General features: G+C 35.2%; 1 protein-coding gene across 1 annotated transcript in view; it reads right to left on the bottom strand.

Moving 5' to 3' along the window:
• GPR158 (G protein-coupled receptor 158) overlaps positions 1-16,142 on the bottom strand; it is a 403,983-nt gene that overhangs the window by 121,007 nt on the left and 266,834 nt on the right. Inside the window, exon 5 of the mRNA XM_032880798.1 lies at positions 8,929-8,997. Coding sequence (XP_032736689.1) covers positions 8,929-8,997 — 69 coding nt within the window. The remainder of the gene's footprint in view (positions 1-8,928; positions 8,998-16,142) is intronic.

Raw genomic sequence — 16,142 nt, forward strand, 5'->3', positions numbered from 1 at the left:
CAAATCAAAATAAAGAACTGAGGAATGAAGAAGGCAGGTTACAAAGACTAGTGGAAAATATTAAACCTATTTAATACAGACTAAAGGTTAAACAACTATGTGTATAATAGTTTCATAATTGCATATTATACATACATTATGAATGCTAACAATTCAAAAATTATTATTTTTTAAAAGATTTTATTTATTTATCTGACAGAGAGAGAGAGATCACAAGTAGGCAGAGAGGCAGGCAGAGAGGGGGATGCAGGCTCCCTGCTGAGCACAGAGCCCGATGTGGGGCTTGATCCCAGGACCCTGAGTCCATGACCTAAGCCAAAGGCAGAGGCTTAACCCGCTGAGCCACCCAGATGCCCCAGCAATTCAAAAATTATTAACAAAAATCAAAAAGTAAAGGGAAGGGCCAATAGGAAATGTATTTATGTTTGATTTCTTAGCTGTTCCAGCTGAAGTCAAGTGATACTGTCTAAACTTGAAACACATAGCTAAGTGAAGAAGAATTAACCCAACTTTTAAAACATTTTATAGTCTTTTTTTAAAAAAGATTTTATTTATTTATTAGACAGAGATCACAAGAAGGCAGAGAGGCAGACAGAGAGAGAGGAGGAAGCAGGCTCCCTGCTGAGCAGAGAGCCTGATGTGGGGCTCGATCCCAGGACCCTGGGATCATGACCTGAGTCGAAGGCAGAGGCTTTAACTCACTGAGCCACCCAGGTGCCCCTTTATAGTCTTTTTTAACTTTAGATAACGATCTATTAGAACTAACAATGCTTGTTGTGAAGATTCATTTATCTAAAAATTAGTAACATTTTTAGTTTTGCTTCAATTTTTTGGTTAAAACAATAAGGATTATAATTAATTTTCTATAAAATGTCTTAGATTTGTATCTTGATTTCTACTATTCATCCATTTTCTATTTCAACTTATAAATGTGCACACACAGATGTCTCCAATGATCAAATGTGTACAGTGATTATTTCTGGATGATACTGACTTTGGTTGTTTGGTTATGATTTTTTTCTTTGTGCCTAGTTTGGAAGTAATAGTAATTATTATATTTCAAACAATCAACATAGTATTTTTAAAAGGAATACAGTCTAATTGGTATTTTAGCAAAAATGTAAAATAAACACTGTTGCTTTTTCACTGACAAACTAAAGCCAGGGGTCAAATTCCCAATAATTTAAGGATTTCTCAGTTTATTAAACCTCCTTCATGTAAAGGTAGATAATTACTTAATTCCTGACATAGAACACACTGATCTAAGATTCCTCTTTTTTTTTTAAAAGATTTTATTTATTTGTCAGAGAGAGAGAGTACACACAAGCAGGCAGAGAGGCAGGCAGAGAGAGAGGAGGAAGCAGGCTTCCTGCCGAGCAAGGAGCCCGATGTGGGACTTGATCCCAGGATCATGACCTGAGCTGAAGGCAGCGGCTTAACCAACTGAGCCACCCAGGTGTCCCATGATTTGAGATTCTTAACCAGATACCCTGGAATATGCATACTGGCTAGTCTCCATGCTTTTATGAGTAAAAGACCAAAACCACCAACAATCAGTCTTCTCTCTGGTAGGCTGAGGGAAGAATATAGGAACAAGTGGATAAATGGAACTGCACAGAATTCCAGGATATTTATAACCATTTCTTCTATTCCTCTAACCTATCCTATAAAAGGAAACAATGTCTTAGTGGCACAATCGTTAAGCTCCCTTGAAGGAGGTGGACTGGTTTTGTCTTTTAATCTCAATATTTTAACCAATATTCCCAAAATTAGTGAGCAGTTTGGGGATTAAGAGTCTTCTATTCCTGGGCACCTGGGTGGCTCGGCCAGTTGAACATCCAACTCTTGGTTTCAGCTCAGTCATGATCTCAGGGTCTTGGAATCGAGACCCATGCTAGGTTCTATGCTTAGCACAGAGTCTGCAGGCAAATCCTTTTCCTCTCCCTCTGCTCCTCTCCCTACTTGGAAGCACATAAGCATACGTGCACATACACTCTCTCCCTCTCTCTCAAATGAAGTCTTACAAAAAAAAAAAAAAAAGAGTCTTCTATTCCCATACTCTTTGAGCTACCTTGGCATGAAACGACTATTCCCACACTACTGTTTTCTTGACAGTACTGCTAAGCTCATGAGTATTTAACTATCCTTCCAATTTATTTTTCCCCTTTTGCTCTGGATTCATCCAAATGGATCTAAATGACACCAAGTAAGATGCAGTCTAGATCAGCTTAAAAAACTGTGTTTTAAGGATGGAATCTTTGAGTTGAGGAGAAATCTCCTTACAAAAACCCCTAGATAACTGAGGTTTGAGAAACACTGGCCTAGTTGTAAAATTGGGAACTTTGTGCCCTATGTTTGTCACAGTGAAAGTAAATTGGTCTTATGATGAACTGCTACCATTTCTCTCCAAAAAAGAACCAGGGCTCCTCGGAGAAAAGGCTGATTCCAGGGCTGGGCTAGGGAAAGTACTCTCTATTGAACTAGAATGCATGGAAGTGCTTGGGGTAATGAGGTAATATGAAAAGAATGCAGGAGCTAGCTTAAAGGGTCTTCACTGGGCAAATTTAGGTTAACTTGAGCTTTAAAATAAATAATTATATTAATAATGGATTAAAAGCTCAGCTGCTTTAGCTATATTCTCATGGTCACATTCTTACTCTCCCTCCCTGCTTTCAATTCTCTGTCCTTTATTTCCCTCCCCATAAGCTCTGTGCTCAGAACAATATGCTCCTGTTTTTCCTCTGCTTCTGAATTGTGTGTGCTCTACACTGGAGATTAAAAAAAAAAAAAAATCTGAGTTTTAGTTTCAGGCTTTGGGGTGATAATAAAAAAAGTAGTCTTAGGTCCTGAGCCACTGAAACCAACTTGATATGGTCTGTAGGGTTATTTGTTAGGTTCAAATATAAAATAGCCATTTTTTAAAGTAAAATGGTTCAGTATCAGAAACATCATATGGTTCAACAGCATGCTCACAGCAGTTTTACACTGGGTCTTACAATCAAACCATAAGCTATTTTAAATTGGTTCCCTCTTTTATCCTCTTGCCTTTTATTTCCTTGGAGACCTAATGAGGAAAGGTGTCTGAAAAGGGGGTAGAACATGGGCATTCCTAATTATCCTGTCCAATGTTATCTCAATCATACATTCATCCCTCTATCCCAAGTACTGTCATAGAATGAAAGGAGTGGTAGACCAGGAGTCAAGAGACTAGATTCTAATCTTGGCTTTCTCACTACTTAGTTGAGAGAAGTTGGATAAGTTACAGTTTCTCTCAGACTCTCATTTGCAAAATAGAGGTTGAACAAAGACTAAGTTGTGTCTGATGTTCCTTCCTGTTCTAATATTTTGCAGTTCTTTATTTTTGGGTGTGGGGTGGAGTAGGGAAACGACATGAAAATTAGCATTTATTTATTTATACACATTTGGGTATAGAAAGGCTCATCAACCAACCAAAGAGTTAATCAAGGTTATAGGAAAAAAATTCACCTAAATAGCTGAAACTGGTGGTTTTGTCAAGTCAAAAACGAACTTCCAGACTCCATATCACGTAAAATGATTTACTAATCCATAAAAATGTGATTTTATGTACTTTAACAGGTAAAATATAGTTTAGTTGATATTTTAAAGTTCTTTTTTTCTATCTTCTATAAATTATATTGAAGTTTTTAGATGATTATGAAGACTAATCATTTGTTCACAAATGTATGGACTTTAAATCATGAGTCTCTTTTGAGAATCTGTAAGAAAATGTTTTAAATGCTTTTGGTGTCTGCTATCCAATTATAACAATGCTAAATTTAGTCAGATTTTGGTTTGTCCTCATCTGCACAATGATGATAATCTCTAATTTGGACTTTCCAATATAAGCATTGTTATGAAATCGTCTGTAGTCTAAGATTGCTTAGAAAAGGCAAAAATAACCTTAATTCTTGCAAATCTGAACAACAATATGCAGCATAAAAAGAAGAAAAGGCTCATTGCATAACAACTCAGCAGAACAGTGAATACCCAAAGCCTCCTTCCATGGAGTTACCCAGCCCTGAAAACAATTCTCCTTTATTCAAACACACTTTAAACAACAACAACAAAAAACTATAAGCCCCATAAAACTTTCACAAGCAATTTTGGTAAGGACCACACAAGGAACAGAGAAAGTTGGTAAGATATTTAATAAATAAGGAAAGTGTAGATCACATTTATATCATCACATGATTAGACTTTTTGGCTATATTAGGTTTATGGAATCGTCTTTATCACTTAATACAGAGATCTTCCTTGCAGCAGACAGTCTAGCCAAAAGTTACAAAGTTCATTTGAATCTGCAAAACCCAGGGAAGTCAATGAGCCTTGGTCCAATAACCAAATTACTTACTCCTCTTGTCAAGAATGTTTTATGCACATGTACCCATGCACATATACACACTCTATGTAGCAAAAAGTTTCCTATCAATTTCTGATACATCATCTCTCATTCTCTCATCTAAAATAAAATTACTTTCCTTACCAGACTCAATCAATAGTATATTTTAATCTCCTTTCTTCCCCTATATCTTATGCTCCATCCAAATCTTCATTAATTAACCTGACCCCTTCTGTCTTCAGGACATAAACACTAACTTATTTGAAACCAAAGTACACAGTATAAACTTGGGAACTATATATTTATATCTCAAGCAGTTACAGAAAAATATATATTATAAAAGACAAAATAGATAGCTCATTAAGCATGAAGTCAATATAATGAGGTTTCTGTTAGACAGAATTTTTTGGGTAAGTCTTCCTTTCTGTTTTTTTTCCCCCCTCTCATGTATATCAGAATTATGAAGCAGAAGTGCTATCTTTACATTCCTCTTAAATTTCCATTTCTTTCCCCTTTTTTTCTTTGTGTCTGACATCATCATTAGATATCTTTCAAAATTGTATACCAGTCAATGAAAGGGTCTTCAAAAACTGTCTTCAACATTTAGCAGCATAAAACTTACTCTTCTTTCATATATTCTTGTTTTTTAGAGTACTTCATCCATTTAAGAGGCTTTAAGAATATTTCCTAGATTTTATTTTATTTTATTTATTTTTTTAAAAGATTTTATTCATTTATTTGACAGACAGAGATAACAAGCAGGCAGAGAGGCAGGCAGAGAGAGAGAGGAAGGGAAGCAGGCTCCCTGCTGAGCAGAGAACCTGATGCGGGGCTTGATCCCAGGACCATGTGACCATGACCTGAGCCGAAGGCAGAGGCTTAACCCACTGAGCCACCCAGGTGCCTCAAGAATATTTCCTAGATTTTAGACCCATGCTCATTAATATAACCATTTGATTTGAATAAATATGAATCTTATAAATAAAAATAAAATGAAATTTTGCTAACATCTCAAAATAACATTAAGAAGTGTTTTACTGGGGCACCTGGGTGGCTCAGTGGGTTAAAACCTATGCCTTCGGCTCAGGTCATGATCCCAGGGTCTGGGATGGAGCCCCACGCCGCGTTCTCTGCTCAGCAGGGAGCCTGCTTCCTCCTCTCTCTCTCTGCCTGCCTCTCTGCCTACTTGTGATCTCTGTCTGTCAAATAAATAAATAATCTTAAAAAAAAAAGAAGTGTTTTACTGCCTGTTATCACTAAATAAAGTAATATTAATAAGGATCATTAATCTTAGTCTTCCACAATCAAGCAGAGTCTTTGGAAGCTACTTCAATAGGACAGTAGCCACTAGTTTGCAGTACAGGTCTAAATTCATTCAAGTATAACCTCATTAATTCACTCACTGCATATTGACTGTGCTTCAACTACGGTGACAGGTACTCGACTGTGAGTAAAAAAACCTGTATTATCTCCTTATTCTCAAAGAACTAGAGTTTGTGCAGGAGAATAACATTAATCAAATAATGGTACTTGTGAATGTACACTTACAAACTGAGATGGGGGTTGTCAAGAAAGAGAGTGGGATTCCATGAGAAACTACTAAAAGGAATTTGACTCTGATTGGGATTCAAGGAAAGAAAGCTCTCTTAAGAAAGTGATATTTAAGTAGAAATCTGAAGGATGACCAGACAAGTTGTTAGTTAGGCAGAAGAAGGGGTAAGATGGTGGGGAGAAAGAAGATAAGAGGACTGTTTCTGAAGGAAAAGCATGTGAAAATGTCCTATATCAAGAGGTATATTCATTTCTTATTGCTGCTGTAACATATTATGACAAACTCAGTGGCTTAAAACAATATAGACTTATTATCTCACAGTTCCAGAATTTAGAAGTTCAAAATAGATCTTACAGAGTTAAAATCAAGGTGTTCTTTCTGGAGGTTCTTGGGAAGAATCTGTTTCTTTGCCTTTTCCAGCTTCTAGAGACTGTCTGAATCCCTTGGTTTGTGGCCTCTTTCATCCATCTTCAAAGCCAGCAAGAGCCAGTCCAATCTTTTTCATGATACTTTCTCTTTGGTTTTCTCTCTCCTGTTCTCATTTTCACTTAGGACCCTTGAACCCATCTACATAATCCAGGATAATCTCTATCTCAAAGCCCTTTATTTTATCACATCTGCAAAGTCCCATTTTCCATGTAAGGTAACATATTTATAGGTTCCAGGGATTAGGACAGTGGACATTTTTGGGGAGCCATTATAATATACCATGAGAGAGATTATGTATCATTTGTGAACTGAAAGAAGGTCAGAGTAGGTGGGGGCAGAAAGTGAGAAGAAAAGTGGTATTGGATGAGGCTGGGGAGGTGGGCAAGTACCTCACTATATATAACATCATACACCATATCAAGGGTTTTGATCTTTATTCTAAGAACAGTGGGAAGCTAGCTATAGAAGTAGTAACAGATTAGATTTTGTATTTTAAAATACCCTCTGGCTACTGGATAGAAAATGTTTTTTAAATAGCAGAGGTTCAGGAAAAAGATGATGGTGACTACAACAAGAGATATTCAGATGATTATTACTCAGATTAGTGAAGTCATTTGGGTCTTTTACTTCCTAATTGGGTGATCCTATAACTTGGGTTAAACATCTTTCTGATAGTTCTATGGGGAAAATGAAAAGTTATGATACACAACTTGCCATTTATACGGCAACAGTCCCATGCATGATAAGGACGCTTTGTATTATATTGCTTCTGTTATTAATTACCATGCATAACTCCATACTAGTAAATTAGACTTCAGTAACATGGATGATTTTATAGAAAAAGTTTAAATGATTATATCCAAATAAATTTCTATCTTAAGAATAAATATAGTTCTAGAAGTAGAAGACTTGAATAAATCAAGAACCTTATAAACACTGAGTGGGGAAGAAGATTAGAAAATGGGGTAATGGAGGGGGCAGGATCCGAATCATGTTAGGTCTTGGAGCTCATTCTAAGAATTCTACTATAAGTAGAACTGTGAACCTTTCGAACGTTTTGAGGTGTGGCATAGTCTAACTTGGGCATTACAACAAGCTGATACTTTGAAAATAGACAGATCATTGGTGGTGGTGGGGGGGGGTTTAGTGTGGAGGGACAGAGGCCAGGGAGAGACTATTAAAATAATCCAGAAGAGGCTGATTATGGTTTAGACCAGGATGGTAGCACTGAATGAGGTAGAGGAGTGGCTGGGTTTTTGGTATGTTTTGGAAGGTTTCTGATGGATGTGAGAAAAAGAAAGTTGTTAAGAAGGATGCCCAAGTTTTAGCCTGAGTAACTAGTGGAACAGGGATGTCATCAGTGGAGATAGGGAGACTGACTTTGGGGGTGTAGGAGACCAAGTATCTCAGTGAAGAACATGGTAGGGAATTCTGGTGGACCCTCAGATAGAGTTGTAGAGTAAGTAATTGAATATGAGTTTGGAGCTCAGGGGAAAGGTCTAAGCTGGAGATACGAATTTGGGAGTATTTGCATTTAAATAGTATTTAAGCTTTGAGGCTAGATGAGATTATCAAGGGAGAATGTAGAATCAGAAAAGCTCCACTAGGACTGCTGCCTGAGGCACTTAAGTAGTAAGAGGTGGGAAAGAAGATTAAGAATCAGCAAAGAAGGCTGAAATGGAGCAGCTAGTGAGGTAAGAGGTAACCCAAAAAGAACATGGTGCCATGGAAGCCCTACCTTTTTCTTCTCTAACATCTACTCATCTTTCAGAGCTCAGTTGAGTGATATTTCATTCCCTAGGCTTAGTTGTCTCTCCTAGGAGTCTCCACAGCACCCAGTCTCCACAGCCTTTTGGCTTTTTTCAATTATATAGTAATTGCCTGTACTGACTCATCTCATTCTGTAAACTATAAGCTGCCTGAGAGGAGAAATCCAGTTTCTCTCACTCACAAAAAATTCCCAGTTTAGCATAAGTACTTAACACACAGTAACTGCTGAATATAAATTGGCTGAATTAAATTAGGAAAATTAGTACTTACCTTGTGGTTATAGACAGGTTGCTAGTGTGATAGGAAGAGTCTACTAGGATTATCTATGCCATAATACCACACACCTATTTACTTTATTTTTGTACGTGACCATCTGGAATTTTTCATCACAAACTTGTTGGCGTGTCTCATGGTTTTGATTCAAGTAGAGAGGGAAGAAGGAAACCCTTATTTATATGTATACACATATGTATATGCAAGCATACATATCAAGCACACCTTTTTTATGTTAGCTCACTTAAGCAGTTAACCCTCCTGGCAAATTTGGGAAGAAAAGTATGATTACCTCCACTTTACTTTTTTACTTTATATGTCTATTATATAAAGATATGGGCATATAAACTTGTATGTAGACATATAAAAAAGTAATGTATATATATGAATAGTTATATATACTATAATATACATACATATACATTTATATAAACATATACACATACACACAGATATATATAAATACACATACACATACATAAAATTTACTACCTGAGCAAAATAAAACAAATGGCTATTTTTAAAATTCAATTATGTTACTTACTGGAAAGTATAGCAGCAGAGACCCAAAAAGAATGGTTTCCAAGAGGATAAGGCCCGATGCCCTGATGCTCTAATAAAAAAATAAATAAATAAATAAAATTTTAAAAAAAGAAAGAAAAAAAGAAAAAAGAAAAAGTTATTGTTAGTTAACATTCCTAGAATGGAAGAACTTATGCTATTGTGACAACACCTCAACTAGTAAATGAAAACTGGCTAGTATTTCAGAAGTGAACTTAACTGAACCATGCAAAAAGACTGACTATAAAGGTTGTAGTGGACTTAGTGATATTGCCAGTGGTATTACGGAATTTTGTTCTCTAAATGTGCATCCATGAACAATCTGAGCATCTGAGAACACTTTTTGGAAGATCGTTTCAATCCAAGAAGCTCACAGACACAAAATTTCTTGCTTGTATTTCTGAAACATCAACCACAAGTACATATGGAATGCTAACCCTCAGCCATTTCACAGATACTTGCAGGATGGTTTCAGTGAATAAAACAGACATACACACAAGGTCTTGGCATCTCAGTAATCTATATCTCACCATGTCAAAATATCGTCACCCACACTCACCTAACAGAGCTCCACTGTGTGAGTAATAGAAATCACACTAAATACCAGAGGTATTTTACCTTGTGAAGATGCTTAAGTCATTCTTGACTGAAAATTCAATAGACTAAGTTGATATTTTAATAATTTCCTAATTATTTAAAGTTTACTATACATAAATATGCTTAATAACCTTAAGATATGTTGTTAGACTCAAATAGCATTCTCTTTCCAAAGCAAAATGACTGAAATTGTTGCAAGAAATAAAAGACTAAATAATTTTATTTTCTAATAAAAGATTTTGCTTCAATGAGTTTAAGTGTCAAGACAGAGTAAATATATTAATTAAGAATACAAACATAAAAGGAGGTTATTCTAGAGTACCTGTATTTTCGCTAAATGCAACATGAAATATAAACAAAAATTACACCTGGTGCAAATATTGTATCCTCACAGGAAAATAATCTGAAGTAGCAGCAACTGATTTTACAACAATAAAAAGAAGCTAAAAACCCAAGCTACAAGAGTCCATTACATTAAAACAATGTCAGATAAAAATAAAAATAAAACCAAAATTAAAAAAAAAAAAAGAGTCATACAATGTCAAATAAATGAAGCCAGAGAAAGAAAAGTATAATATCTCTTCAAAACACAGCTAGGACATTGTTCAGACACAGAGAAATACTCTATGTAATCCCTCAAAAGAACTCGAAGCTTTCATAAATCTAAGAATTTGCAATGGAGAAACAAGTTTTGTCAGTGAACAGACTTGATTAAGTGGCTTCTCACTATTGGTCTTTATTTAGCTAGCAGATGCATTTTAGCAAAAAGAAAATTCCTATCGGCAAGCCTTTAGATGGGTTTTGGCTGCTGGAATTTTTAAGGCGGCAAATTACATTCATACCTAATTATGAATACTCCATTTTTTAAACTTTATAAAAAGAAGACACCAAGAGTGAGAGTCCAAAATATTATATAAGACTGGTTGTAAAACAATCTATGCAATATTGTTTAAAGATTTATTTATTTATTTGAAAGAGAGGGAGAGAATGTGCTCCTGAGTGCAGGGGAGGGAGAGAGAGAATATCAAGCAGTCTTTTCCCTGATGAGGGCAGAGCCCCACACCAGGCCTGATCCCATAACCCCGAGATCATGACCTGAGCAGAAATTAAGAGTGGACACTTAACTGACTGAGCCACTCAATGACCCCTCCATTCAATACTTAAAAAAAAAAAAAAAAGGATATGAAAAGAAGCTGCAAGGCTTAATGGAAAAGACTTTGAAGTTCTCTTCATCTCAGTTTGAATTATGAAATAATCACTAAGAAGGCCACCTTAAATTTCAATGTCTTCACCCATAAAATGGGCACCCTAATAAGGTAAACACCTTATTAAATCTGAGGGTTCTAATAAAATATAAAGCATACAAAATGGTTACTATTATGCCTGATTCTTAGCAAGACGGTACGCACTCTTCAAAGTAAAAAAAAACAGCCCCAGGATGGTGAATTTGAATTCCACAGAAATAGCTGTCAAATTTTTTTTTTAATGCTTGGGATCCAAATGACCTCAGAAGAGCCCAAAGTGGGGGTAGAGAACCCAAGAGTTCTTTTTTTTTTTTTTTTTTTTTTAGGGCCAGTAGTTTCTTAACTGCATTACAACCATTTTTATCATATAACAGCCGTAGTGATGCAGATATTCTCAGAGTAAATAACCTGTTTCCTTTTCATTTGGTAATACTGAGCAATCTTCTTAACTCTTCACTGCCTTGCTTCTGGCTGAACAGAGGAGACCATAATTTCAAATTATTAATTGGAATTCCAACAAGTGGTTCTATAATCAAACGGAAGGCCTACTCAAAATATGTACTCTTCCTTTCAAAATCTTCTTGGGCTGAGTTGGCTTCATGGCCTCACAGAATGAGTAGGTACCTAATAGGTAGGACTTAAGGGACAAAAAAAGAAACCTCATGTTCCCTAAAACATTTCCCCACTGCCTTAGTGGTATTGGAAGTTCTTTGAACTAGAAAGAAGCTTTTTATTTTATACTTGGTGCCAAGGATTAATATATAAATGTTATAAGTAACATGCTGATTTAAGTTCAAAGTGAAGAACAGAAATCTCTTCCTCGAAGTCTAAGTGATAGGATAAGGAAAGAAAGAGGAGGGACTGAAAAACGAAGGTGATGCAGCCACTCTGGAAAACAGTATTGGAGGTTCCTCAAAAAGTTAAAAATAGAACTACCCTATTACCCAGGAATTGCACTACAAGGTATTTACGAAAAGAATACAAAAACACTAATTCAAAGGGATACATGCACTCTGATGTTTACAGCAGCATTATCTACACTAGCCAAATTATTGAAACAGCCTTATTGTCTGTCAATTGATGAATGGATAAAGAAGATGTGGTACATCTACATAATGGACTAGTATTCAGCATAAAAAGAATGAAATCTTGCCGTTTGTAATGATGTGGATGGAGCTAGAGAGTATTAATGCTAAGTGAAACGAGTCAGTCAAAGAAACACAAATACCATATGATTTTACTTGTGTGGAATTTAAGAAGCGAAGCAAACAAGCAAAGGGGAGAAAAAAAAAAAAGAAAGAGGCAAAACAAGAAAGGCTCTGATGGTTACAAGGGGAGGTGGTGGGGGGGATGGGTGAAATAGGTGATGGGAAATAAGGAGTACACTTGTCCTGATGAGCACAGGATGATATATGAAGTGTTAAATCACTATATTGTACACCTGAAACTAATATTACACTGTATGTTAACTAACTGGAATTAATATAAAGACTTTAAAAAAAAAGAAAACTGAAGATGGGAAAGGGATATAATGAGCAAAATAATAGAGCCCAAGAAAGAATTTCATCTCCTTCACAGCTGTGCCTGAGATAGAAATGGTGGTATGGAACCCTTTTAACCAGAATTGCTAACCGAGAAACTCTGAGAAAACGTTATTGAGAGGATCAACAATATACTATTTATTCATTTATACAATATACTATTCATCAAAACACATACATACAATCAATACCATATATTTTCTAGATACATATAAATATACCAAATACATATCTGGAAGATATATACCAAGCTGATAACATTTTTTTTCTATTGGAGAAGTGGACAGATTTGGGGACAAATCAACTTATTCAAAAATATTTTCATTTCTTTGGTGATGAAGTCATGCGTTGCTATGTAATATGCATTCTAGTAATTAAATTAAGTAATATTAAAGAAAAGTAATCTAAAATGTGACAGTTCAACTACTGGAAAATTCCACCACTGCATCATAAAATGCCAAGAAGTCTAAATGAAGGCCTTTCCAACTAATATCTACTTAATAAGTTTTTATTCAGTACCAACCTGAGGCATAAAATTAACAAACAGTATTTTTGTAATTTACAAATTTTTGAATTTACAAACACGTAAATATAGAGCTCGGGGAGTTAGCATTGAGCCGAAAACTCTCTCCTTTAGAATCTATAAAGCCAACAAATATAATTCCAGAATTTACAATAGAGGTGTTTGGATCCCATCTCATTCCATCCCACCTGCCCCATTTCTTAAACTTTCTGGACTGACTTATGAAGGTTTGTAACAGTCAAGTATCAAACCTGTATACTGGAATAAAGAGCTAATCTCATTATACCAATTTTATTAAATTATGTAAAAGTCAATTTCTAAATTCCATAATTCTTGGTTGCAAAGTAGAGAGGCATAAGAAGCAGGACAGCTGCAGCTGTCACAAGATTTGCTCGTGATGTAGGCATCCAAAGGGAGCTAACTCACTACAAGTAGTAAGGCGGTGAGAGTGCTGAAGTCTGATCTTTTTCAAAAACAATTAAAAATGGTTTGTCATTATTTTCCTTGATTCTACAAGGACTAACTACTTCATTTATAGTTTTAAAACATTTTTAGCCCCTGGGGAAATTAATGTATATCTTGCTAAAACAGTGCAGCTCTTCTGAATTACAGCTGATTTCTTTAGTCTTGTGGCAATTGAAGTTTCTTTCTATTACAAAAGGAACCTCTGAGCATGAAGGTATTTTTACACAGCTGCACCTCAGAATGCATGATGAAAATATAATAAAGCAATAGAATTAGATTCTGAAAAGAATGAACTGGCATAGGTTTGGATCATAAAGCAAGACTATAAATCTGTATCATTTACAAAAAGAATTAGCCATGCTAGCAGAACAGACTTTTTCTAGTTCTTTAGAGAAATCCGTGGACAGGGAGATTACAAATAAACAAATGCCTGATGAAACAGTCATATAATAATAAGTTGGAAGCAAGATGTAAAAGCAGCCTTAAAGAGAATCCTAACATTGAGAGATATGAGGATGCTATTTTTTAATAATTTTATTTATAGATATATAAATAAATCAGAACACACTACATCTGGTTTGACAGACTAACATGCAATTATTTTGTCTTAGAAGATCTGTGATGAAATATTGGAAAACCATTCAGATTTAGAAAAATTTGTCAGAGGACAATTGCCCAAAATGTGTTAGTTAAAATCAGTATTGGTTTTTCCAAAAAATTATCAGCAATGAAAAAGGGACCAAAAAAGCAAAGAATATGTTCACGACAGAGATTGCTAAAGTGAAATAAAAGCAATTCAGAGAGTTTTATTTTATTTATTTTACTTACTTTAAATTTTCCTTCAAGTATAATTAACAGAATTATATTAGTTTCAGGTGTATGATCTAATGATTCAACAACTTCTATACATTATTAAGTGCTCATCATGATAAATACACTCTTAGTCCCCTTCACCTATTTCACCCATCCCCTTCCCCCATGTGCCTTTTGGCAACTACCAGTTTGTTCTCTATGATCAAGAGTCTCTTTTCTTTTTTTATTTTGTTTCTTAAATTTCACATATGAATGAAATCATTTGGTATGTATGGGTCTTTCTCTGTTTTTAGTTAGCATTCTACCCTCTAGATCCATCCATGTTGCTGGAAATGGCAAGATTTCATTCTTTTTTATGCCTGATTAGTATTTCATTTTGTATATATGCACCACTTTTTCTTGAACCATTCATCTGTTGATGGACCTCTGGGTTGCTTCAGTATCTTGGCTATTTTAAATAATGCTGCAAGAAACACAGGGGTGCATATACCTTTTCAAATTCATGTTTTCATTTTCTTTGGGTAAATACCCAGTCATGGAATTACTGGATCATATAATAATCTTATTTTTAATTTTTTTAGGAACTTCCATATTGTTTTCCACAGTGACTGCACCAATTTACATTCCACCAACAGTACACGAGTGTTCTTTTTTCTCCACATCTTCACCACACCTGTCATTTCTTGTGCTTTTGATTTTAGCCATTCTGACAGGTGTAAGGTAACTTCTCACTGGGGTTTTCATTTGCATTTCCCTGATGATGAGTGATGTTGAGCATCTTTTCATATATTTGCTGTCCACCTGTATGTCTTCTTTGGGAAAATGTCTATTCAGTTCCCTGCCCATTTTTAATTGGATTTTTTTTTTTTTTTTTGGTGTTGAGTTGTATAAGTTCTTATATATTTAGGATATTAACCCATTATCAGATATATCATTTACAAATATCTTCTCCTATTCAGTTTTTTTGTTTTGTTGATGGTTTCCTTCACTCTATGAAAGCTTTTTTATTTTGGCATAGTCTCAATAGTTTAATTTTGCTTTTGTTACCCTTGTCAAAGGACACATATCTAAGAAAAGTGTTTTTATGGCTCAAATTAAAGAGATTACTGCCTATGCTTTCTTCTAAGAATTTTATGCTTTCAGATCTCAGATTTAGGTCTATAATCCATTTTAAGTTTATTTTTGTTTATAGTGTAAGAAAGTGGTTCAGCTTCATTCTCAGTTTCCCAACATTAGCTGAAGAGACTATAATTTTTCCCATTCTATCTACTTGTCCACTTTGTCATAGCATCAAAAAGAAAATGTAGGTTTATTTCTGGGCCCTCAATTCTGTTCCACTGATCTGTGTGTCTATTTTTGTACCAGTACCATACTGTTTTGATTACTAGAGCTCTGTAGTATATCTTGAAATCTGGGATTGAAATACCTCCAGTTTTGATATTTTTCAAGAGCGTTGACTATTTGTTATCTTCTGTGGTTCCACACAAATTTTAGGATTTCTTCCAGTTCTGTGCAAAATGCTGTTGATATTTTGATAGGGATTGCATTGAATCTTTAGATTGCTTTGGATAGTATGGACATGATAACAATACTGATTCTCCCAATCATGGAATATCTTTCCATTTGTATATGTTATCTTCAATTTCTTTTATCAGAGTTTTATAGTGTTTAGAGTACAAGTCTTGGGGTGCCTGGGTAGCTCAGTCAATTAAGTGGCTGCTTTCAGCTCAGGTTATGATCCCAGAGTCCTGGGATCTAGCCCTGGAGTGGGGCTCCCTATTCAGCAGAGAGCCTACTTCTCCCTTTTCCTCTTCCTGCTGCTCTGCCTACTTGTGCTTTTTCTCTCTCTGTCAAAAACAAACAAACAAACAAACAAACAAAGAAAACCTTTAGAGTACAGGTCTTTCACCTCCTTGGTTAAGTTTATTCCTAATTATTTTATTATTTTTGGTGTAATTGTGAATGGGATTGCTTTTTCAATTTCTCTTTCTGCTACTTCTTATTAGTGTATAGA

The sequence above is a fragment of the Lontra canadensis genome, unplaced genomic scaffold (genome assembly GCF_010015895.1).
Source record: "Lontra canadensis isolate GAN:19392208 unplaced genomic scaffold, GSC_riverotter_1.0 scaffold72, whole genome shotgun sequence".
Lineage (NCBI taxonomy): Eukaryota > Metazoa > Chordata > Mammalia > Carnivora > Mustelidae > Lontra > Lontra canadensis.